Source organism: Pleurodeles waltl, chromosome 4_2 (genome assembly GCF_031143425.1).
Source record: "Pleurodeles waltl isolate 20211129_DDA chromosome 4_2, aPleWal1.hap1.20221129, whole genome shotgun sequence".
NCBI classification, from domain to species: domain Eukaryota; kingdom Metazoa; phylum Chordata; class Amphibia; order Caudata; family Salamandridae; genus Pleurodeles; species Pleurodeles waltl.
The window spans coordinates 12,339,415-12,363,398 of record NC_090443.1 but is presented as its reverse complement, the minus strand read 5'-3'; the positions used below and the strand labels follow the sequence as shown (position 1 = coordinate 12,363,398).

Genomic DNA, 23,984 nt, shown 5'->3' with positions numbered 1-23,984 from the left:
TTTTGTATATATATATATATATATATGTATGTATATATGTGTGTGTGTTCGGTGGCATGTGTAGCTGCAGATACACATGCTGTGCATTATCCTGCCATCTAGTTTTGGGCTCGGAGTGTTACAAGTTTTTTTTCTTCGAAGAAGTCTTTTCGAGTGACTCCTCCCTTTCGGCTCCATTGGGCATCGACTCCATCTTAGATTGTTTTCTTTCTGCCATCGGGTTCGGGCGTGATCCTCTTCGCTCCGTATTTCGAATCGGGAAAGTTAGCTAAAGTGTCAAATTCGACGGTATTGTTATCGCTCGGTACCGGGTTAGTGTTAGTATATCGGCACCGACATCATCAAGACCGCTTCGGGGCTTCTACTCTTCACCGAGTCCTGGTCGGCCCGACCACACCCGCCGTCCCAGACTAATGGACCGGACCCCTTTCCGTTTCTGTCCTAAGTGTCAAGCAAAGTATCCTTATACAGACCAGCACCGGGTCTGTAATCTGTGTTTGCCACCCAAACACAGAGGGGATACTTGCGAAGCTTGCCGAGTGTTTCGATTGAAAAGGACCTTGAGGGATCGACGCGCAAGAAGACTGCAAATGGCGTTGAAACCGAAAGAACAGCTCGACGTCTAAGAGGAGGAAAGCACCTCCATCCAAGACGGACTCGGATGAATCTGAACGACCCTCGACGGTGCAACGAACCGTGAGTAAACCTGCCCCATCAAACTCGGGGTCACACCAAAACATTTAAGGCCATGGGGACGCCACTGCCAGCAGGCCATGGCTCAACCCACCGAAAGGAAGGTGACCAAACATCTGCACCGAAAAAGGCCAAAGAATTGCCGAAGACTTCCGACTCCGGTCGAGAATCCGGCACAGAACTATTTCGACACCGAGAGTTCGAATCGACCAAACCACGAAAAATCTCCTCAGAACCAAAAAAGACTAACAGAATGTAGGAAGTTGGCTCTGTATGTGCTATTTCAAAGTAAGAAATAGCATGAACAGAGTCCAAGAGTTCCCCTTAGAGGTAAGATAGTGGCAAAAAGAGAGAATTCTAATGCTCTATTTTGTGGTAGTGTGGCCGAGCAGTAGGCTTATCAGAGGGTAGTGTTAAACATTTGTTGTGCACACACAGGCAATAAATGAGGAACACACACTCGAAGACAATTCCTGGCCAATAAGTTTTTATATCGAAAAATATATTTTCTTAGTTTATTTTAAGAACCACAGGTTCAAGATTTACAATCAATACTTTAACTGAAAGGTATTTCACTCAGGTATCATAGGACCTTTGAATCAGCAAAATAGCATGTACAGTTTTGGCAAAAAATGGCAACAAGCTATTTTAAAACTAGACAGTACAAATTTCAACAGTTCTTGGGGGAGGTAAGTATTTGTTAGTTTTGCAGGTAAGTAAACCACCTACAGGGTTCAAAGTTGGGTCCAAGGTAGCCCACCATTGGGGGTTCAGTGCAACCCCAAAGTTACCACACCAGCAGCTCCGGGACGGTCAGGTGCAGAGGTCAAAGTGGTGCCCAAAACACATAGGCTTCAATGGAGAAGGGGGTGCCCCGGTTCCAGTCTGCCAGCAGGTAGGTACCCGCGACTTCGGAGGGCAGACTGGGGGGGTTTTGTAGGGCACCGGGGGGGGGGGGAAACAAGTCAGGACAAAAAGTACACCCACAGGGGTGCGGCAGAGTGCAAACAGGCGTCTGGTTTGCAATTGGTTTCAATGGGAGACCCAGGGGTCTCTTCAGCGAAGCAGGCAAGTTGGGGGGGGGGGGGGGGGGGCTCCTTGGGGTAGCCACCACCTGGGCAAGGGAGAGGGTCATCTGGGGGTCGCTTCTGCACTGGAGGTCGGATCCTTCAGGTCCTGGGGGCTGCGGGTGCAGTGTCTTTACCAGGCGCCGGGTTCTTTGAAGCAGGCTGTCCCGGTCAGGGGGAGCCTCTGGATTCCCTCTGCAGGCATCACTGTGGGGGCTCGGGGAGGGTCAACTCTGGCTACTCACGGGCTCTCAGTCGCCGGGGATTCCTCCCTGTAGTGTTTCTCCGCAGGTCGAGCCGGGGGCGTCGGGTGCAGAGTGGAAAGTCTCACGCTTCCACCGGGAAACGTGGAGTCCTTTTTAAAGTTGTTTCTTTGTTGCAAGTTTTGGTTTCTTTGGAACAGGGCCGCTGTCCTCTGGAGTTCTTGGTCCTTTTAGATGCAGGGTAGTCCTCTGAGGCATCAGAGGTCGCTGGACCCTGGGGAGCGCGTCACTGTTGCAGTTTTTCTCGAAGTGGGGAGACAGGCCGGTAGGGCTGGGGCCAAAGCAGTTGGTGTCTCCGTCTTCTCTGCAGGGCTTCAGGTCCGCAGTCCTTCTTCGTCTTGGGTTGCAGGAATCTATTTTCCTAGGTTCTGGGGGCTCCTAAATACTCAATTTAGGGGGGTGTTTAGGTCTGGGGGGGTTAGTAGCCAATGGCTACTAGCCCTGATGGTGGCTACACCCTCTTTGTGCCTCCTGAGGGGAGGGGGGCACATCCCTAATCCTATTGGGGGAATCCTCCATCTGCAAGATGGAGGATTTCTAAAAGTCAGTCACCTCAGCTCAGGACACCTTAGGGGTTGTCCTGACTGGCCAGTGACTCCTTGTTTTTCTCATTATCTCCTCCGGCCTTGCCGCCAAAAGTGGGTCCGTGGCAGGAGGGGGCGGGCCTCTCCACTAGCTGGAATGCCCTGTGGCGCTGTAACAAAGGGGGTGAGCCTTTGAGGCTCACCGCAAGGTGTTACAGTACCTGCAGGGGGAGGTGAGAAGCACCTCCACCCAGTACAGGCTTTTTTCCTGGCCACAGAGTGATAAAGGCTCTCTCTGCATGTGGCCAGCAACATGTCTGGTGTGTGGCAGGCTGGTAAAACTAGTCAGCCCACACTGGAAGTCTGTTATGTTTTCAGGGGGCATCTCGAAGGTGCCCTCTGGGGTGTATTTCACAATATAATGTACACTGGCATCAGTGTGCATTTATTGTGCTGAGAAGTTTGATAACTGGGAAGTTTGGTTTCAGTGTAGCCATTATGGTTCTGTGGAGTTCGTCGTTGACAGACTCCCAGACCATATACTCTTATGGCTACCCTGCAATTACAATGTCTAAGGTTTTGTTTAGACACTCGTAGGGGCATAGTGCTCAAGCACCTATGCCCTCACCTATGGTATAGTGCACCCAGCCTTAGGGCTGTAAGGCCTGCTAGAGGGGTGACTTATCTATGCCATGGGCAGTGTGAGGTTGGCATGGCACCCTGAGGGGAGTGCCATGTCGACTTAGCCGTTTTCTCCCCACTAGCACACACAAGCTGGCAAGCAGTGTGTCTGTGCTGAGTGAGGGGTCCCCAGGGTGGCATAAGACATGCTGCAGCCCTTGGAGACCTTCCCTGGCATCAGGGCCCTTGGTACCAGGGGTACCAGTTACAAGGGACTTACCTGGATGCCAGGGTGTGACAATTGTGGAGACGACAGGTACAGTTTTAGGGAAAGAACACTGGTGCTGGGGCCTGGTTAGCAGGCCTCCGCACACTTTCAAATCATAACTTGGCATCAGCAAAGGCAAAAAGTCAGGCGGTAACCATGCCAAGGAGGCATTTCCTTACACCTCGGTACCGAAAAAAGCGGCCTCAGAGTCGAAAAGAAACTCTTTTACAGAAGAGCAAGGGCTTTCCAGCCAACTCAAGGAAAGACATCGATTTGAGCAAGAGTTAGGTATGGAAGAATCTGACCATACACAAAGGAGGTTACAGATTCAAAAAGAGACTGGCAAGATACAAACTTTACCGCCACTCAAATCAAAAAGGAAGCTTGCATTTCAGGAGACAGAAATGCAACCTAAAGCAAAAGTGGTTAGAGACAAATCCCCACCACCAATGGTCTCACCACAACTGTCCCCACCGCACTCACCACAATTGTCACCAGTGGGAACACCTATAATGCAGTCACCCACACAAACTGGGATGACGCGGATGCATGGGACTTACATGATCCACCAGTATCGGATAACAGTCCAGAATGTTATCCAACAAAGCCGTCACCACCAGAAGACAGTACTGCATATACGCAGGTACTATCCAGGGCAGCTACGTTCCACAACGTACCAATGCACACAGAGCCAGTGGAGGATGACTTCCTTTTTAACACTCTGGCATCCACCCGCGCTTACTATCAGAGTCTGGCGATGGTCCTGGGCATGCTCAAGCACGCGCAACAGGTCTTCCAGGAGCCTGTAAAGGGAAGAGCTATCACGCCTAGAGTTGAGAAAGTACAAACCTCCCCCAACAGATCCTGTGTTCATATGACAGCAACTCACACCGGACTCAGTGGTTGTAGAGGCGGCAAGGTAAAGAGCAAACTCTCAATCGTCAAGAGATGCTCCACCACCTGACAAAGAAAGTAGAAAATTTGACGCTGCAGGCAAGCGAGTGGCATCACAAGCAGCCAATCAATGGCGAATTGCGAATTCACAAGCCCTACTTGCACGCTACGACAGGGCACACTGGGATGAGATGCAAGACCTCATACAGCACTTGCCCAAGGAACAACAAAAATGTGCCCAGCAAGTAGTGGAAGAGGGACAGGCCATATCTCTTAACCAGATAAGGTCCGCAATAGACTTTGCAGACACGGCAGCACGGACTGTCAACATGGCTGTGACCATTCGCAGACCTGCATGGCTGAGAAGTTCTCGACTCAAGCCAGAGATTCCACAAGCGGTGTTAAATATACCATTTAATCAACAACAGTTGTTTGGGCCGGAAGCCGATACAGCCATTGAAAAAATGAAAAAAAGACACTGACACGGACAAAGCCATGGGCGCACTCTATTCCCCACAAGTCAGGGACACCTTTAGGAAACAACAATTCAGAGGGGGGCTTCGGCAACAAACATTTGAGCCTTCCACCTCTCAAACCAGACCCACCTACCAATCACAATACCAAAGGGGAGGGGGGTTTTGTGGTTCCTATAGAGGACAATTCCCAAGAGGAAGGGGAAAATTCCAAGCAGTGACTTCAATGTCACAACACCCCAACACTTGTCACCAGTAGGGGGAGGCTAACCACATACTACCAAAACTGGACACATATTACCACCGACGCATGGGTCCTATCAATTATCCAACATGGTTATTGCATAGAATTCACAACATTCCCTCCAGATGTGCCACCCAAAACGTACAGACTGTCTCAGCACTTAGACCTATTACAAATAGAGGTCAAAGCACTGCTACAAAAACAAGCAATAGAACTCGTACCCAATTACCAAAAAGGAACAGGCGTCACTCACTATATTTCCTGATTCCAAAAAAGGACAAAACGTTAAGACCCATCTTAGATCTCAGAACACTGAATCTCTTCATCAAATCAGATCATTTCCACATGGGAACACTTCAAGACGTAGTTCCCCCTACTAAAAAAAGGAAGAATACATGACAACATTGGATCTCAAGGATGCGTATTTCCACATACCCACCCATCCATCCATCCATCCATCTCACAGAAAATACCTAAGGTTTGTAATGCAAGGCATACACTATCAATTCAAAGTGCTACCGTTCGGAATAACAGCCCCCAGAGTATTCACGAAATGGCTAGCAGTAGTAGCTGCTCACATAAGGAGACAGCACATGCACGTATTCCCATATTTGGACGACTGGCTAATGAAAACCAACACTCAACAACAATGTCTTTTTCACACGCAATACGTCATAGAAACTCTACACAAACTAGGGTTCTCTATAAATTACCAAAAATCACATCTCAACCATCCCAAATACAACAATACTTGGGAGCAACACTCAACACACAAAAAGCAATTGCCACTCCAAGTCCACAAAGAGTTAAATCGTTCCAAAACGTTAGATCAAGCATACAACCAAACAAACACTACATGGTAAAGTTTGTAATGAGAATACTAGGCATGATGTCCTCATGTATAGACATTGTCCCAAATGCAAGATTACACATGCAGCCCTTACAACAGTGCCTAGCAAAACAATGGACACAAGCACAGGGTCAACTTCAAGATCTAATGTTGATAGACCGCCAAACCTACTCCTCGCTTCAGTGGTGGAACCCTATAAACTTAAACAAAGGGCGGCCATTCCAAGACCCAGTGCCTCAAGCTATTATCACAACTGATGCATCCGTGGTTGGGGAGCACACCTCAACAATCACAGCATACAGGGCCAATGGGACAATCAACAAAAACGACTTCACATAAATCACTTGGAACTGCTAGCGGTATTTCTAGCATTAAAAGCGTTTCAACCACTAGTAGCCCACAAACACATTCTTGTCAAGACAGTACATCGTTGTCCTGTTGTCTATCTCAACAAACAAGGGGGGGGGGGGGGGGGGAGACACTTGTCGCAACTGTCTCTTAGCACAAAAGACTTAGCATTGGGCAATTCACAACCAAATTTGCCTGATGGCACAATACATACCCGGCATTCAGAATCAGTTAGCCGACCATCTCAGTCGAGACCACTAGCAAACTCACGAATGGGATATACATCCCCAGATCCTACAGGATCACTTCCACCGCTGGGGAACACCAAACATAGACCTATTCGCAACAAAAGGAAACTCAAAATGCCAAAACTTTGCGTCCAGGTACCCACACCCTCAGTCCAAGTGCAATGCACTATGGATCAGCTGGTCAGGGATATTTGCTTACGCTTTTCCCCTCTCCCACTCATTCCTTATCTGATCAACAAACTAAGTCAAAACAAACTCAAACTAATACTCATTGCACCAACCTGGGCTTGCAAACTGTGGTACACAACACTGTTGGACTTATCAGTAGTACCCCACATCAAACTACCAAACAGACCAGATCTGTTAACACCACACAAACAACAGATCAGACACCCGAATCAAGCATCGCTCAATCTAGCAATCTGGCTCCAGAAGTCTTAGAATTCGGACATTTAAATCTTACACAAGAGTGGATGGAGGTCATTAAACAAGCCAGAAAACCTACAACAAGACATTGTTACGCAAACAAATGGAAGAGATTCGTTTGCTACTGCCTCACTAATCAAATTCAACCACTACATGCCTCCACAAAAGATATTGTAAGCTATTTATTACACTTACAAAAGTCTAATCTAGCATTCTCTTCCATTAAGATCCATCTCACTGCAATATCTGCCTATCTGCAGATTACACATACAACATCATTTTTTTAGAATCCCAGTTATTAAAGCATTTATCGAGGGACTAAAGGGAATCATACCCCCAAGGACACCACCAGTACCTTTGTGGAACCTTAATATTGTATTAACAACTCATGGGCCCACCATTCGAACCCATGCATTATTGTCAAATTCAATATCTGACTTAGCTATTAGAAAGGCTACTTTCTATCACATCACTTAGAAGAGTGAGTGTAATACAAGTATTTACTATTCAAGAACCCTTTATACAAATACATAAACATAAAGTGGTTCTCCGTACAAATCCAAAATTCTTACCAAAGGTCATATCACCATTTCATCTAAACCAAACTGTGGAACTCCCAGTCTTCTTTCCACAACCAGACTCAGTAGCTGAAAGAGCCTTGCATACATTAGACATGAAGAGCGCTAATGTATTACATTGACCGAACAAAACAATTTTGTAAAAAAAAATAATTGTTTGTAGCTTTCCAAAAACCTCATGCAGGTAACCCTATGTCCAAACAAGGCATTGCCAGATGGATTGTTAAATGTATTCAAACTTGCTACATTAAAGCAAAAGGGGAATTACCTATTACACCAAGAGCGCATTCCACTAGAAAGAAAGGCGCCACAATGGCTTTTCTTGGGAATATACCAATGACAGAAATGTCTAAGACAGCCACCTGGTCTATGCCACATACATTTACTAAGCATTACTGTGTAGACGTGTTAGCAACACAACAAGCCACAGTAGGACAGGCTGTATTAAGAACATTATTTCAGACAACTTCAACTCCTACAGGCTAAATTAAACCACTGCTTTTTGGGGAGATAACTGCGTAGTAGTCTATGCACAGCATGTGTATCTGCAGCTACACATGCCACAGAACGGAAAATGTCACTTGCCCAGTGTACATCTGTTTGTGGCATGAGACGCTGCAGATTCACATGCGCCCTCCCACCTCCCCTGCAGCTGTTTTTAGTTGCATGAGAATTGTAAATATGTAAATAAATATTATTTTAATAGACATTAGATACATACATTACTACTCCATTGCATGGGCACCTCTAGTATACTCACAACTCCTACCTCACCCTCTGCGGGGAAAACTATCTAAGATAGAGTTGACGCCCATGCGCAATGGAGCTGAAAGGGAGTCACTCGGTCCCGTGACTCAAAGACTTCTTCGAAGAAAAACAACTTGTAACACTCCGAGCCCAACACTAGATGGCAGGGTAATGCACAGCATGTGAATCTGCAGCGTCTCATGCCACGAACAGATGTACACTGGGTAAGTGACATTATTATATATATATATATATATATATATATATATATAATCTCTATCTATCTATCTCTGTGGTCAAAGAGTGTACTTGAGTTTCAAGCAAGAGGTTGGAGTCAATGCATATTCTAAGGTTTTATTTTTATCTCATTACATGTTGGTGGCAATCCTAGTTAGGAGGGCCATGCTGATAATGGGACATAATGCATGCTTCCAATTCCAATGGTGAGATTGCCATGTTTGCTGTGTTAAGTTTAAGTTGGATATTTTTTTTTTTTTTTTTTTTTAAGTATCCATGGGTCTACTGTTGAGAGCCAGTCACGGAGGCAGGAGCTAGCAAGGCTCAATGGTTTAAGTTTTAAGATAATCTGCTTATTATCAGCATAGTTATATGTGAGCTTGAGGAAACTGATATGATCAGTTAGTGGTGATTGGTATGCACTAAAGAGGAGCAGTCTTTGAACACTCTTGGACATCTTCCCTGGAGATAAATGGCACAAGGAAAAACTGTGTTAATGTGATTGATTTGGGTTCTAACGGAGAGGAGGCAGATTTTTTTTTTTTTTTTTTTTTTTTTTAATCCAAGCAAGGACTGATCCTCAAAGTTGATTCTTAGTCTTTGTAAGGGTATCTGTTGCTCCAAAGTATCAAATCCAATAATGGGTTCATGAGCAGCAGTGGTGCAACTCCACTTAAATTAACAGTGGTTTTATGGTCCTCCAAATAGAAGTTCATGGTGATTTCATACTTCTTCCTGGTCTGAATCCTGCCTGACATTTCAATATATCTTTGTTTTGTTCAGTGAAGCAAGAGATCTTTGTGGGGTTTAAATGACCAAACACTTCTTACTAAAGAAACGGCTTAATGTAAGATGATATCAGGTCATGTGGAAAGTCTGCAGTTAATAGGGATACGATAATAGCTCTCTCTGGTATGACAGCAGTTTATTCAAGAATGCTTTTATATATTTTTGGAGGGCAAGATTCAGTGGGAGGTTGTTAAGCTCACTGGTTTTGATTGTTAGCAGAATGAAGGTGCACAGCGCAAGTTATGTTTTGGAAGCATCATAAGATTGATGCTTGGTGTTCAGGGCTACCTGTTGGTAGAAGGAAATATGTTTCCAAATTGCCAACTTTTTTATGCCATACAAAGAATTTCAGAGCTCCCAGGCTGTGGTCTGCAGCAGATGAAATGAATATTGTATTATGGAAGTCTGAGAATTTTATATAGCCTTTTTCCAGAGGCATTGTTGGAAATTTGTCTCTTCTCTAGGGGCACCCTAATTATTTTGCCCTTTTGACTGAACCCTATTTATTTTTTTGCTGACTAGAGACCACTTTGCCCCTTCTAACAAGTGGTAAAGAGCTTGTGCTCCTCTTTTCAACATGATAAAATTGGTATATCACTAATTAGCAGACTTAATTTGCCTCTATGTCCCTAGTATATGGTATCTAACGTGTACCCAGCGCCTGTAAGTTAATTGTCACCAGTGAGCTGCAGCACTTACTGTGCCACCCAATGCAGTGACAGGACAAACTGCAGGCCTGCTACATGTAGCACAGCATTGTAGGTTTTATCTGCAAATTCAACCTTTCAAACCTTCTGGCAGGCCTAAACCCTCATTATAAATATTAAGCCAATCCTCAGTAGACTTCATCTCCCATAAAGGCAGGGTGCATGATACTCAAGAGTTGACCAGTAAAAATGTAATGTTATACGTCTTTACAAAGTAAAGTCCCAAAAGGCGATTTTCACTGTAACTGGGCTAGCTGTTCCATAGGAAAGCTTTGGGGTGCAGTATTAAATTTAGTACTTGTTATCCCCACCTAGAAAACGGCTAGATAAATATTTTATGTACCCTTTTTAATAGTTATCAGATTTTGTGGTAAAAGTAAATTTTGCCTGCTTCAGAAAATATACTTTTGGACACGTTACCATTTCCCTGGCCAAAGCCTTTGTAGGCTTTTTTTTTTTTTTCTTCTTTTTTTTAAACACATTTTATTGAACTTTGTCAACAGCAAAGGCACTTTGGGAGCTCCAGCTGTGGCATAACATTTCGTTATTACAGGTATGTTTGTCTCATCCGTGACGGTGTCTCATATCTATAATGCAGGGGTATTCTGATTTACAATCATGAAAAACCATGCGCTTCAGTGTAGGCTATATACATATAAGCACCATATTATGTTATTGTACCCACTTCCCTTCTCCATGTCTCCCCACAGTGCAGGTGCTCCCATTTCGACTGCCTACCCTCAACATTCCCTTTCCCTCCCTTGTGCACCATGTTTCCTCAATCCGCCACTGTGCGTCTACTGTCTTGTGCTGTGCGCGGGATCTGAGTGAGTTCCGTCTGCCCCCCCCAGCACCCCATCCCCCCCCCCCCCCCCCCCAGAATGCCCTCTCAATCTGTACATACCAAATTATTGCAAGCCTGGGCCCTCTCCAACAGCTCCTGACCCCGCCTGGCTTCTGGATATCTCACCATCTCTTCAGCTTTCGCCCATCTCAGTACCTCCCTCCTCCAGGTTGCGCTCTGGGGACCTCATCGCTTTCTAATTCCTTGTTATCTCTTGCTTCGCCAATAACAGTGCTAAGTACTGAAACTGGTTAGTCCCTATGCTGAGTTGTGTGGGGATAACAGTTGAGCAAGCAATGTCTGGGATCAAGGGGGACTTCCCTTTCGATGATCTCTTAACGTGTTACTCACAGAGTCTCAGAATTCCCTCAGAGCTGGACAGATCCAGAACATGTGTAAGAACTCCGCCTCCTCCTCACCACTGTGTGGGCACCTGGCCTCCATCAGGCCGAAATGCCTCCAAAGCCTACTTGGCATTTGATATGCTTTTTGTAGTATGTAGAGGCTTATGACCCTAAATCTAGCATTTCTAGAGCTTTTAGGTTTCCAGGTCAGTATGCCTCCCCATTTTTTCATCTGTAATTAATGTACCGAAGTCCTCTTCCCATTTTCGTTTAAGAGCCATGAGAGGCCGACAAAGACCCGCCCTTATCCTCCCATATAGGCATGTTGCTGCTTTATATGTGCCTGTATTACTGGTCCGGTATTGAAAGACACTCAATGCGGCTGGTCCTGCCTGCCCCATTCGCCAGTACTTAGTAATCGTCTCAGTGATTCCTCTGTGGAGGAGGAAGTGTCCTTGGGGTAAATTGTAGCAAGCTCTAAATTCCTCAAATGGTAGAGGGGTGCCAGCTTCAAATAAAGTTCCAGTGGAGGTTGCCCCCACTTCTATCCAGCTAGAGAGTCTTGTTTAGTCTCCTCCATGAGGTAGTACTGATAGAAATTACATTGGGATCTCAGAGGTATAAAGGATAGCACAACCTGACCTGCGGGGATATCGCAACCAACAGTTGTGCAGCACCTTTAACTCAGTAGTGGAGGACTGGGCGGGAAGGCCGAGCCGGAGCACAATCCTGGCTAAGGACTGAAGGTCTGGATTAAAAGTTGCAACTTCTCTGTCTGGCATCATGTGATTGGCTATCTATTGAGTCAGCCATTGTAATTACCCTGCCAGGTAATAGGGCTCGAAGTCTGGGGCGGCCAGTCCGCTCTAGGCCTCTGAAGCATTGCAAGTACAAGCCTTAGGCCTCTGAAGCACTACAAGTGCAAGCCTTCGTCTACCAGACCCCTATAGGAAGCCAACAATCAACAAGTTCAGCTCCTTGAAGAAAGCATGCGGGATCCATAGTGGGAGTGTGACAAAGAAATATAGTACTTGGGGCAGAGCGATCATTTTTAGTAGGGCAGCACGTCCTGCTACTGAGGGGGAAATGATTCCCAGAAGGTCATGTTGCTGTGGAGACCTTGCATTGCTCTCCCTACATTCCCCTCATAATATCTGATCTATTATGATACATGTGTACCCCCAGGTACGTTGATCTCTTTAAAGTTGTATCAGTGATACAGGCAAATTCTCCACCGAGCAGGACAAATCCCATAAAGTGTGGGGCCAGGTGCTCGGAAAGAGACATCAGAAACCCTGCTTGATCAATGTTAGGGCCATAAATACTCTATCACTATCTCCCGCACACCTAGTCTTCCAGTGATCATGGCGTACCGCCCCAAGGGATCTATTATGGAGTTGCTATGGTGATACGTCACCCCGGGATTGATATAAATACTTTATTGTTCTCCACCACAAGGTTTCCACGTATCTGAGCCTCCTGTAGAATGTAATCTTGATCCTTAAAATTAAGTAACCTTTCCACTACCGGCCTCTAGGGAGCGCCCGGAGGAAAATACTGAGCCGGTACCCTGTGGGCCTGCTCTAAGGCAAAGAAGGGGGATAGGCCCTCCGGGGCTACCTCTCACCTGAGCCAATCCTCCAAGTACCGCACCATGTCTGATCCTTCTATTTTTTTTTCTGGGCGCCCCACGACTCTTTTATACTATTGCGGCATGCCCTGTTCTCGGTTTCTTCCGCTCTGCTCTCTAGAGCTGTTAGGCGGCATTCTACCAAATCCATGTGTTCCACCCCCACGGCCACTGCAGGGGTCATCTCAGATAGCTCCCTCTCGGTCGTGGTGACCCTCTCTGCCAAGCGATGGTCACCATCACACAATAGACCCAAATAATTGCTTATTGTGTTAATTTTGACCTAGGGCCTCTGTGGATGCTGGTATGGCTTGTAGTATGCATTGGACTGTGGGAGTGGAGGGCGCTGTCACCAACATCATAGGTAGTGTTTGGTCCAAGCCCCCCCCCCCCCCAGGTCACTTTTTTCAGGATCTTGGCCACAGTGCTCTCTTGAGTCGCCTGTTGCCAAATCTCAGGAACCTCACATTTTTCTGGTTTGCAGCTAGTTCAGCAGGTGTCCCCAAATTCCACTGGGTTTTCTATTGGTGGGTCATGTCCACAGCAGAGGAGAGTGGACCAGGTCCATTCCTAGCATTTAGTGGTCACGAGGAGCTATGTGTAATTCCATCGTCTGGGCCCCACCAGCCCTGACCAGATGGTCAGACCCAGCTCCCTAAGCAGTTATGGAGTAAGGATGCAAGCTGTGAATTCTAGGTTTTTTTGCTATGTATTAGGGATCCCCGCAACCCCTTCACTCTCACCTTCAGCCACTGCTATTACAGTACTCTACTTGAGAGAGCCCCAGAGGGGTAAATGGACCAAGTATCTGAGACCGTCTGAGTGGCCCTGGTGGCTACCTTTCTGCTGAACAGTCACTGTATATCCGGCACCACTCTGGTGCGAGTTGGCTGCCCCCTCACCCCACCTTGATGCTTTCACGCCATCTGCATCTCCAGTGAGCAGAGGGATCTGGTTGATGACCTTAGGATCAGTGGGAGTTTCTCTGCAGGTTGCTATTTACTCTCCTCTGGGTCACTACTGCCTCTTAGTGCGCCTGCCAGCAGCAGGGCCAGCGCCAATCGCCCGCTGGTCAAGGTGCCAGAGAGTTGCCAATCCATCCGCTAAGGCTGCATCGTCTGGGTGCTGGCTGCTATTTTGAGTAATCGTGCTGCTGTGGTCCTCCAGGGCCCCCTGGGGTGTGCTGATCGTGATGTCCGGTAGGCCTGGGGCCCGGCCTGCGCTTCCAGAGGAACTTCTTGTCAGTGCACCACCACTCCTGGCCGATCAGTTCCCCACCTCACCTCTTGGTCGGCTGCTGAAGCCGTGGCCCGATTCCTTCAGGTTTAAGTGGGCAGGGTGCCTCACTGCATGTGGCCCCACAGCTGTCAGGGGCCCCCAGTGTCGGTTCATCCCCATAAAAGCGCGCCATGGATCATTCCCAATCTCCAGGGTTTGCTATTCCCCTGGCGCAATGTCCGCTCTTCAGCGACGACAGCACGGCCTGGGTACCAGCCGCCATTTTCATACGGCTGCTGGCCGGGGTCCCAGTTAAATCCATTATCTGCGTTCCCCAGCCACTGGCTACTGTCAAGGGGGCCCCCCTCTACAGTTAGAAAGGTCTAGGAAGCGGCCCCTGTGGCACCGGGAGCCATCTGCCTTACTCCATTCGCTGCCAAGCCACACCCCCACTTTGTAGGCCTTCTGATACCTTTCCGCTGTCACCTGCCAGCTGAGTGCTCCCCTGTGGTGTGAACTGCTCCCAGGAGCAAACAATAAATAGTCTGACCTGAATGAGCAGAGATGACTCATCTGAACCTGGTGCAAAATGCAGGGGAGGTGGCTGGGAGAATCATCTTTGTCATGAAAGTTTCAAGTCCTGCTTGAATGTCGCATCCTGCTTGACAGCTCAGCTGGGGTTTTCCCTATGATACTTGGGATGTCCTCTGCCACAGGCGAACATTAGCTAACACTTGGGCAGGGCCCCTTGTTTGTCCTGCCTTCCTACCAGACACCCAATTACAGTGGGACTCTCTAACATTACAGTGAGACAACCTGTTTGATGGGTCTGCTGGGGTTACATTTAATGTTTGGGGCTCAATTCAAAGAAGGTAAACCGAATGCCAACACACTTTGTTTGTATCCAACGTCCTGTTGCTAAAAGCTGGCCCTACCAGAATTCTGTTTCTGACTTTGGTGGGGGTACAGGGACGGCCTAAAACTGGATTTTAGTATTCCATTTGGGAGGTCATCCGGATTACCACACACATCCCCCAACCCCCCAGAGCCCAAGTTCAGTGTGGGTGAATACTTCGCCCATCTTGAAAATACCCAAGGTGGTTAGGCCTGACTACCTTCACCCCTTTGGTTGGAACACTCCTGGACCATAGGAAGATCAGAAGAGAACTGAACCTTCTGTCTGCAACCTGAGAAGAACCCTGGTGGACTGAACCTGCTCTCTTGGTCCCTGGACAAATGAATGGACTCAGTCATAAGGCTGACCTCCTGTTAAAGCTACAGTGACAAAATAATCTTCAAAAGGCCTTTTCCTGCAACTGTTTAGCTGACCAGTGGCAAATGTATGTATGTATATGAGATTTATAGATCACATTAAACCAAAAAGGGATCCAAGTGCTGACATAAAGAGCAGGACTGAAGAGGGGGATTAAAAGGAAAAAAAGAGAACGACTAAAACAGACAGCCATGTAGTGTGAGAGAACACCATCTGCCCACATTAAATGTTTAAGACTGAGTACCCCATCTAGCTTTCTTGCAATGTGGCACAGTCACCTTAAACTGTTCAGAGGAACTCTGCGCTCTTAGGCACATCCCAAGTCAGGGTGGACCTGAGATAATGTGAACCCAGCCCATAAAGACCTTTATACAAGAAGAACGACCTTAAAGAGCACCCCTTCCTCACTGGGAGCCAATGCAAGGAACTCAACCCCTCCTTCACCGACCAATGTCTGGGAAGACCCAATACCAAACAGGCAGCCATGTTCTCAATGATTTGAAGCTTATTGATGGAAAATTGGTGTGCATTGAATGCACTGGACTCTCCTGTTTACCTCTGCGTGCCACCCTTTGAGTCTCTCCTTGAGGTCCTGGGGAATTATAATCCTGTGTTGCTTGGGACTTAAAGGACTAAAGTAATAAGATACAATCTTTGACCAGCATGAACCTGGTTAGTGTATCCAACCTACACTTAAACACAGTCAGCATTAAATTGCAACTTGGTCCTTTTCTAGCATAATCATCGACTATCATTCGCACTTTATGCTTCTTGGTGCTATTTCTACCTAAACCTTTAAAAATTCATGTATCCTGTTCTCAGTGAATTTTTTTGTTATCATTTTGTTTGTTTAACGTTCCTCTGATTCTTATTTGTTGTGGGATTTTCATTTCAACTTTGATTATGTGCTGCATACATACTTTGCACATCGCCTTTAAGTTAACCCTGACTTCTCTATGCCATGGCTACCAAGCGGTTGAGCTCAGGTTAATCTAGTGACTTTGAGGGTTACCCCCTTCAACTAATAAACCAGTTTCTTACAGGCATGGTGTATCTGCAGTGCGTGAAGATTAATGTTATCTCTTGGCTTTTTTGATGTATTCTCTATACTGTCTTTGAAGGTTAATTTTATAATTCATGTTATTTATTCAGATTTATGTTTTTCTTCCGTTATCCTAAGATATTTCAAGGTTGTCTTTTACATAACTTTACATCTGGATTAAGCCACTCTGCTCTCTGGAGACCATATATTTCACCTGTTTTGGTCGAGTGGCATCGTAGGGGCACTGGAGTATTATAGGTTGGGTAGCAGTTAGTTTTGGCCTGCAAACCTTTTAGGTCCAGTTTCTTCCATGGTCTAGTGGTCATACAAAATGCACTTGTTGTCTGAGATGGTGTTTTGGAGATGTAGAGGTCAAAGTCAACATTATTATCACTCCAGTTTATCATGTTTCCTATGATTGATTAGTCTTATGCTGAATAGATGGGTCCTGTGACCAGTCCAATGATTTAGGGTTATAGAAGGGTTTGTCATGTAATGTTATGCCAGTTTGTCAAACCAAATTTTGAGATTTCCCAAGCTGGCTGGTCAGTAGTAAACTGATACAGAGTCTGACATCGCATTAGCAAAAGCAGCGTTGCATTGAGGTGGTTGATAAATGAGAAAGAAGGAAGCCAAAAAGGACAATGTGGGTGAGTAGCAAACACATGTCAACTTAAATTCCGAGACTGAATGTTCTGTAGTGCTGGACATTGGTGTTTTTGTAAATCATTGCTAGCCACACTACTCTCCTTTTGACTGCTCAGTTTTTGTGCCAAATCAGGTACTCGAAGGGGACAGCCTTATGCAGCATAGATGCAGTAGCATCGCCTATTCATCTTTTGGTGATGAAGAGGACATCTGGGTTGTGATCAGCTAGGAGATAGTAGACAAGAATTCTGTCCTTGCTAACTGATCTAGCATTAATCTAGTATGCAATTACTTTTTGGTTGGTACGAAGTGTACTTCGTGGTTCATAAAGGGTGGCGATTGCTCTTGATGGCGCATAATGGTAAGTGTTGGGCTGTGGTGCTAAAGATTAAGGTTCAGAAGTGATCCGTAGAGTTATTGATTTCACTATGGCTGCTCCAGCAACTCCACCAGTAGTGTCTGTGGTTGGTATGGCAGTGGAGGTCAGACCATTCATTCCTTTGGATGATCTTCTCTAATGAGTTATGTTGTGCCACTTTACCTGGTTGTCGCACCGAATGATATGGAAACTGGAATTAAATTAGTAGTTTGTCTTGCAAGTATGGATGCCATTGGAGGGCTGGGTTCTTGAGGTAGCTGCATCGCCTAGTAACTTAGGTGTCCATTTAGCTCATGCTCTTTGTGATTTCTAAAGGTTGCTGCTTTATGGCTAGTGCAGCAGCGGAGCACGTTGGGTTGAGGGAGTAATACAAATGTTTAATTGTTCTTTAGATGTTTAGCTTTATGCTTTGCCCCCCCCAGCAGCTGCTGCTGCTAGGGCCGGTGTGGTAGCAATGTATGTGAGTCTAGTTCTCTAGGGGGTTTCACAATTTTGGTTTGGACAGTAGATGCATGAGCATTTTTAGGTCTTTGGAGGAATGTTATCTGGAATATTTAGAGCTGTATTTAGCTGTTAAGTAATGAAGTGTCATTGTTTGTAGTTAATTATATATAATACAGGTTTTCTTTCTTGTTGTGCAAGGAAGGGTCTGAATGATTAGAGAGGGAGGCTTATGAGCGGAGAGGAGTGTGGATGTAAAATAGTCTGGTGTTTGTCTTTTCTGAGAAGTACTGGCAAGTCGCAGGAGAAGGTGGAAGTTCTGTAGGCGACTTTTGTTTTATTTTTATTATAGATAGTGACTGTTGTGATTAGAGAGGGAGGCTGCGGAGAGGAGTGTGGATGTAAAATAGTCTGGTGTTTGTCTTTTCTGAGAAGTACTGGGAAGTCGCAGGAGAAGGTGGAAGTTCTGTAGGCGACTTTTGTTTTATTTTTATTATAGATAGTGACTGTTGTGATGACAAACGAGAATGACAGCGGGAGGTGGTCAGAGCAGGATGCAGGAGTGTTAATGCGACATAGTCTATTGTATAGGAATCCAACAGGTGAGAATTGTCAGCTGACCGGAGCATAGCGGAGAGTACTATCTGGATTAGAGGAAATGGCAAAGTAGGGAGTGGGGCTAGGACTAGGCAGGGTTACTTTAATAGGAAGGGAGGGTTTGCAAGAGCAGAAACTAGGGTAGAAGTAGGAGGCTTGGATGTAGGGGTGTAAAAGTTGTGAGGCATTGCATTGTACTTGTGGACTATGTTGACAAACACCAGCATGTTGTAGATAGCAGGACATTTGATTTATTCTTGAAAAATTACATTCTTGACATTGGGTGATCAGTTCACTTTGGTGGGTTGATGCCATCCCTTTTTAAGTGTCCATTGGTAGTCCAGCTACCAGACTCGAACCTCTTAGGTGTTTTGTTGCAAATCAGCTCCTGGTAGTCAGACTGTTAGGAATTAGGGCCCAGTGTGGAGGAAGCTTCGTCAATAGTGTCTTTTAAATAGAATGGTTTGTCCTTGGACATGAGAGGTAGTTTTAATAGATGCCATTGATAGACTGAAAATATGGTTACATGGAGTTGCAGCAAATCAGAGAGGATCCCAAGGATTTAAATTCACCTTTTTGGTAGGGCTGGAGAAGAGTGTGTTGTATGTCAGGATTGCCTACCTCTAAAATCCTTACTAGGGTTGTGGAAGAACTAGCCACTTGTCAGGCTTGATGTGTAACTGATCTCGACTGCCATTTCAGAGGCACAAGTTGAACAGCACCTGTATGCAACCTAGTCTTCCTCTTATTTGTCTTGCTGCAGGAGCTGTGTGATGTCCCACTCTACTATACCCTGGATACTCTCAGCACCGTTATCCACTGCAGTACTCCCCCAATGTTGCAGTTCAGGTGAGTAACATTTACATTATGTGCAGTTTTTCCCAACTTTTGTGGTTCCGAGGCTAGATTTCATCGGCTTTCCTCTTTTACCTTCCAAGGTCTGCAATCCTTGACGCTGGATATAGGGTGTCTCTTTCACACGCCTCTAAAAACGCCATTAAAACAGACGCACCACCTTCAGTTATTTGGGATATAATGCGTTGCTGGGTGAGTAAGGGTTCTCTCCTGTTTGAGTAGGCGGTCCATTCTGCACTACTGTGTGACTAATGAATGCATTCTGAACAGCCTTGAGTGGGATGCGTACACTGTGCTGTTTGGCGTCTAAAGTGCCTGTTCTTTAGAGTTCAGGGAGTGAAATAATAATTGTACAGTCACAGTGAGGGAGTAGGTCCTTCTTGTGGTACTGGTTGAGTAGAGGGTGATTTCAATAATGCACCTTCCACTGCTTGGTTAGTAAGAGCGGGGCTGTGTTGGTTGACGAGTGAGGTGCCTTGTAGGGAGTTGTGTTGCTGAATAGGAGGCTTATTTTGCATAAATGTTGGAGAGGACTGACTGCCTGCCTGTTATACAGATGGTGTATTGTGCGTAGATGACTTAAGGGGTGCACAGACTGGTCAGCTGAGTCCTATTGGGAGGTAATGTGCAGCGTACAGCGGGGATAGCAACACAAAGTTGCAAGCTACCATGAAACAGTTTTCACATTTCTTTTCTGATAGCTACATAGATATCTTTACTGTATGAAGTTAAGTAAAACCATTACAATATAAAAAAGGCAATGAAAAACAGACTAACATTATTAAAAAATATCAGATTAAAACAGGATACTTTCTCCAGTGAACATTGCATAAATGGAAAGGAGATTGGCGTTTTGTTGCAAAAAGTCAAGTGCAGCATATGTAAGTTAACAGCTATAATGGGCATATGAAGCATACAAACAGTATGATAGATCAAGTCAGAACAGGCCACATTCTCCAGGTTACGCCTTGCTGAAATAATGGGGACAATCATATTGTTGCAACAGCAGTCAACTGTAATGCTTAATTACCAACCATAAAGTGTGTGTGCAGAGATGGTAATAGTATCATTGAATTATGATTAAAAGTAGGTTACACCTAAAAAAATAATAATAATAAAATGCTTCATGTTCCGAAAATACACAATTATTTTTTCTTCCTTTTTTTAAAAAGCCATTTCTTGTCTGATTGTAGCTTTAAGACCAAGCACCTCTTCAAGTATGAACCCAATGTATGCATATAGATTAACAAAATTAATTTTTATGTACATGGTCAGCAACTACTTTGACTGCTGATCTGAAATCCTTGAAAAGGGAACCAACTACATGCAGGATGGGTTATTAGTTGGTCACTTCCACCTGGAAGAACCACACATTAGGCAAAGACGTTTGTGAATCCCAAAAAATACAGTAGTGTGAAAATGTATGCTCCACATAGAACCTAAGGTAGTAATGTGCTCTGGACATAAACTAGAACACATGTCCCTAAAAGCCTTACCCTACAAGAGCTGTCTGCAGCAAATGCATGGGCATAGCTGGAGTCCCTGCAGGGAATGTGCTTGAGCAAGCAAGCCTGGTGTGGGAAGACCAGCCTGGGGAGGTTGCTAAGTCCTACCTTTATATGAGCTATGTAGCTTGAGCTTATTCACATTAGGCGTTTAGGAACACTGATTCAAATGCAGACCTCTCAAAAGAAGCAAATTAGTAACTTCACTCACAAGAAAAAAATTGTAACACTTTTTTGTCTTAAAACAAGTGTGTGTTCCTATTTTTTTGATTCCCTCTGCAGGCGTTGTCGTGGAGGGGTGGAGAGGTCAACCCAGGGTAGGCACTGGCTTGCTATCACCTGGGGACCCTCTCTTGCTGGGTGGACCTCCTGGACACAGGCCAAGGGTGTTGGGTGCACAGGGGTCAAGACTCCTGCATCCAGAGTGGGGTGGGAGTCCTTTGGTTGTAGATATTCTTAGACCGACCTGCTGTTCTTGGTCCTTTTGGATGCAGGGCAGTCCTCTGGAGCTGGTAGAGGTTGCTGGACCCGCCGGACACGTTGCTGGTCTTTTGCGGGTTCTATGAAGCAGGAGACTGGGGGCAAAGCAGTTGTCTTCCTTCTTCTCTGCTGGGGGTTTCAGCTTACCAGTCCTCCTTGTTAGGTGGCCAGGAATCTGGTGAGTTTGGTTCAGGGAAGCCCTTAAATACAAGATTTAAGGGCGTTACAGGGGTCGGAGGGCAGTAGCCAATGGCTACTCTCCCTGAAGGTGGCTACACACTCCTCGCGTCAACTCCCTTTGGGGGAGGGGGCACGTTCCTATCCCTGTTGGTCCCTGTCCTCAAAACCAAGGTGGAGGATTCTGCAGGGAGCGGGTCACTTCAGCTCTGGACACCTATGGGGTGGTCCCAGCTTAAGTGGTCACTCCTCCTTGTTTTTCTTCAGTTTCCTGCTGAACTGAATGCCAAAAGTGGGGTTTGGTCTGGGGGACAGGCATCTCCACTAGCTAGAGTGCCCTGGGGCACTAACACACAGGGCGTGAGCCTTTGAGGCTCACTGCCAGGTGTTACAGTTCCTGCAGGGGGAGGTGTTGAAGCCCCTCCATCAAGAGAAGGCTTTGTTTCTGGCCTTGGAGAGAACAACGGCCCTCACCCCCACAGGGGGGTCATAAACTTGTCTGCTAGTGGCAGGCTGGCACAGACCAGTCAGTCCTACACTAGAGGATTGAGTAAAATACAGGGTGCATCTCTAAGATGCCTTCTGTGTGCATTTTTTCTTAATTTATCCCACACTGGCATCAGTGGTGGTTTATTGGGCTCAGACGTTTGTAACCAAACTTCCCAGTATTCATTAAAGCCAATATGGAACTGTGGAATTCGTAATGACAAACTCCCGGACCATATACTTAATATGGCCACACTGCACTTTCCATTTCTGAGAATGGACTTAGACATTGTAGGGGCATATTGCTCATGCAGCTATGCCCTCACCTGTGGTATAGTGCACCCTGCCGTAGGGCTGTAACCCCTGCTAGAGGGGTGACTTATCTATGCCACAAGCATGGTTTGTGGGCATAGCACCCTGAGGGGGGTGCCATGTAAAATTTGCCTTTTTCTGATAGTGTGCATGTGTTAGGTGAGGGGTCCCTTAGGGTGGCACAACACATGCTGCAGCCCTTAGGAACCCTCCCTGGTCACAGGGCCCTTGGTGTCCCTAGTACCTTTTACAAGGGACTTATCTGTGGGCCAGAGGAAACATTGTGGAAACAGTGGTACATTTTTAGGGAAAGAACACTGTTGCTGGGGCCTGGTGTAAGGAAATGCCTCCTTGGCATGGTTGCCCCCTGACTTTTTGCCTTTGCTGATGCTATGTTTACAATTGAAAGTGTGCTGAGGCCTGCTAACCAGGCCCCAGCACCAGTGTTCTTTCCCTAACCTGTACTTTTGTATCCACAATTGGCAGACCCTGGCATCCAGATAAGTCCCTTGTAACTGGTACTTCTAGTACCAAGGGCCCTGATGCCAAGGAAGGTCTCTAAGGGCTGCAGCATGTCTTATGCCACCCTGGAGACCTCTCACTCAGCACAGACACACTGCTGGCCAGCTTGTGTGTGCTAGTGAGAACAAAACGAGTAAGTCGACATGGCACTCCCCTCAGGGTGCCATGCCAGCCTCTCCCTGCCTATGCAAGTATAGGTCAGTCACCCCTCTAGCAGGCCTTACAGCCCTAAGGCAGGGTGCACTATACCATAGGTGAGGGTACCAGTGCATGAGCATGGTACCCCTACAGTGTCTAAACAAAACCTTAGACATTGTAAGTGCAGGGTAGCCATAAGAGTATATGGTCTGGGAGTTTGTCAAACACGAACTCCACAGCACCATAATGGCTACACTGAAAACTGGGAAGTTTGGTATCAAACTTCTCAGCACAATAAATGCACACTGATGCCAGTGTACATTTTATTGCAAAATACACCCCAGAGGGCACCTTAGAGGTGCCCCCTGAAACTTAACCGACTGTCTGTGTAGGCTGACTAGTTCCAGCAGCCTGCCACACTAGAGACATGTTGCTGGCCCCATGGGAAGAGTGCCTTTGTCACTCTGAGGCCAGTAACAAAGCCTGCACTGGGTGGAGATGCTAACACCTCCCCCAGGCAGGAGCTGTAACACCTGGCGGTGAGCCTCAAAGGCTCACCCCTTTGTCACAGCACCGCAGGACACTCCAGCTAGTGGAGTTGCCCGCCCCCTCCGCCCCCGGCCCCCACTTTTGGCGGCAAGGCCGGAGAAAATAATGAGAATAACAAGGAGGAGTCACTGGCCAGTCAGGACAGCCCCTAAGGTGTCCTGAGCTGAGGTGACTCTAACTTTTAGAAATCCTCCATCTTGCAGATGGAGGATTCCCCCAATAGGGTTAGGATTGCGACCCCCTCCCCTTGGGAGGAGGCACAAAGAGGGTGTACCCACCCTCAGGGCTAGTAGCCATTGGCTACTAACCCCCCAGACCTAAACACGCCCTTAAATTTAGTATTTAAGGGCTACCCTGAACCCTAGAAAATTAGATTCCTGCAACAACAAGAAGGACTGCCTAGCTGAAAACCCCTGCAGAGGAAGACCAGAAGACAACAACTGCCTTGGCTCCAGAAACTCACCGGCCTGTCTCCTGCCTTCCAAAGAACTCTGCTCCAGCGACGCCTTCCAAAGGGACCAGCGACCTCTGCATCCTCTGAGGACTGCCCTGCTTCGACGACGACAA

At 46.4% G+C, this 23,984-nt stretch overlaps 1 protein-coding gene across 1 annotated transcript in view; it reads left to right on the top strand.

Annotated features, from left to right (window-relative positions):
- The window catches only part of TRMT1 (tRNA methyltransferase 1), a 109,872-nt gene that overhangs the window by 50,999 nt on the left and 34,889 nt on the right, over positions 1-23,984 (top strand). Inside the window, exons 12-13 of the mRNA XM_069230400.1 lie at positions 19,157-19,242; positions 19,332-19,440. Coding sequence (XP_069086501.1) covers positions 19,157-19,242; positions 19,332-19,440 — 195 coding nt within the window. The remainder of the gene's footprint in view (positions 1-19,156; positions 19,243-19,331; positions 19,441-23,984) is intronic.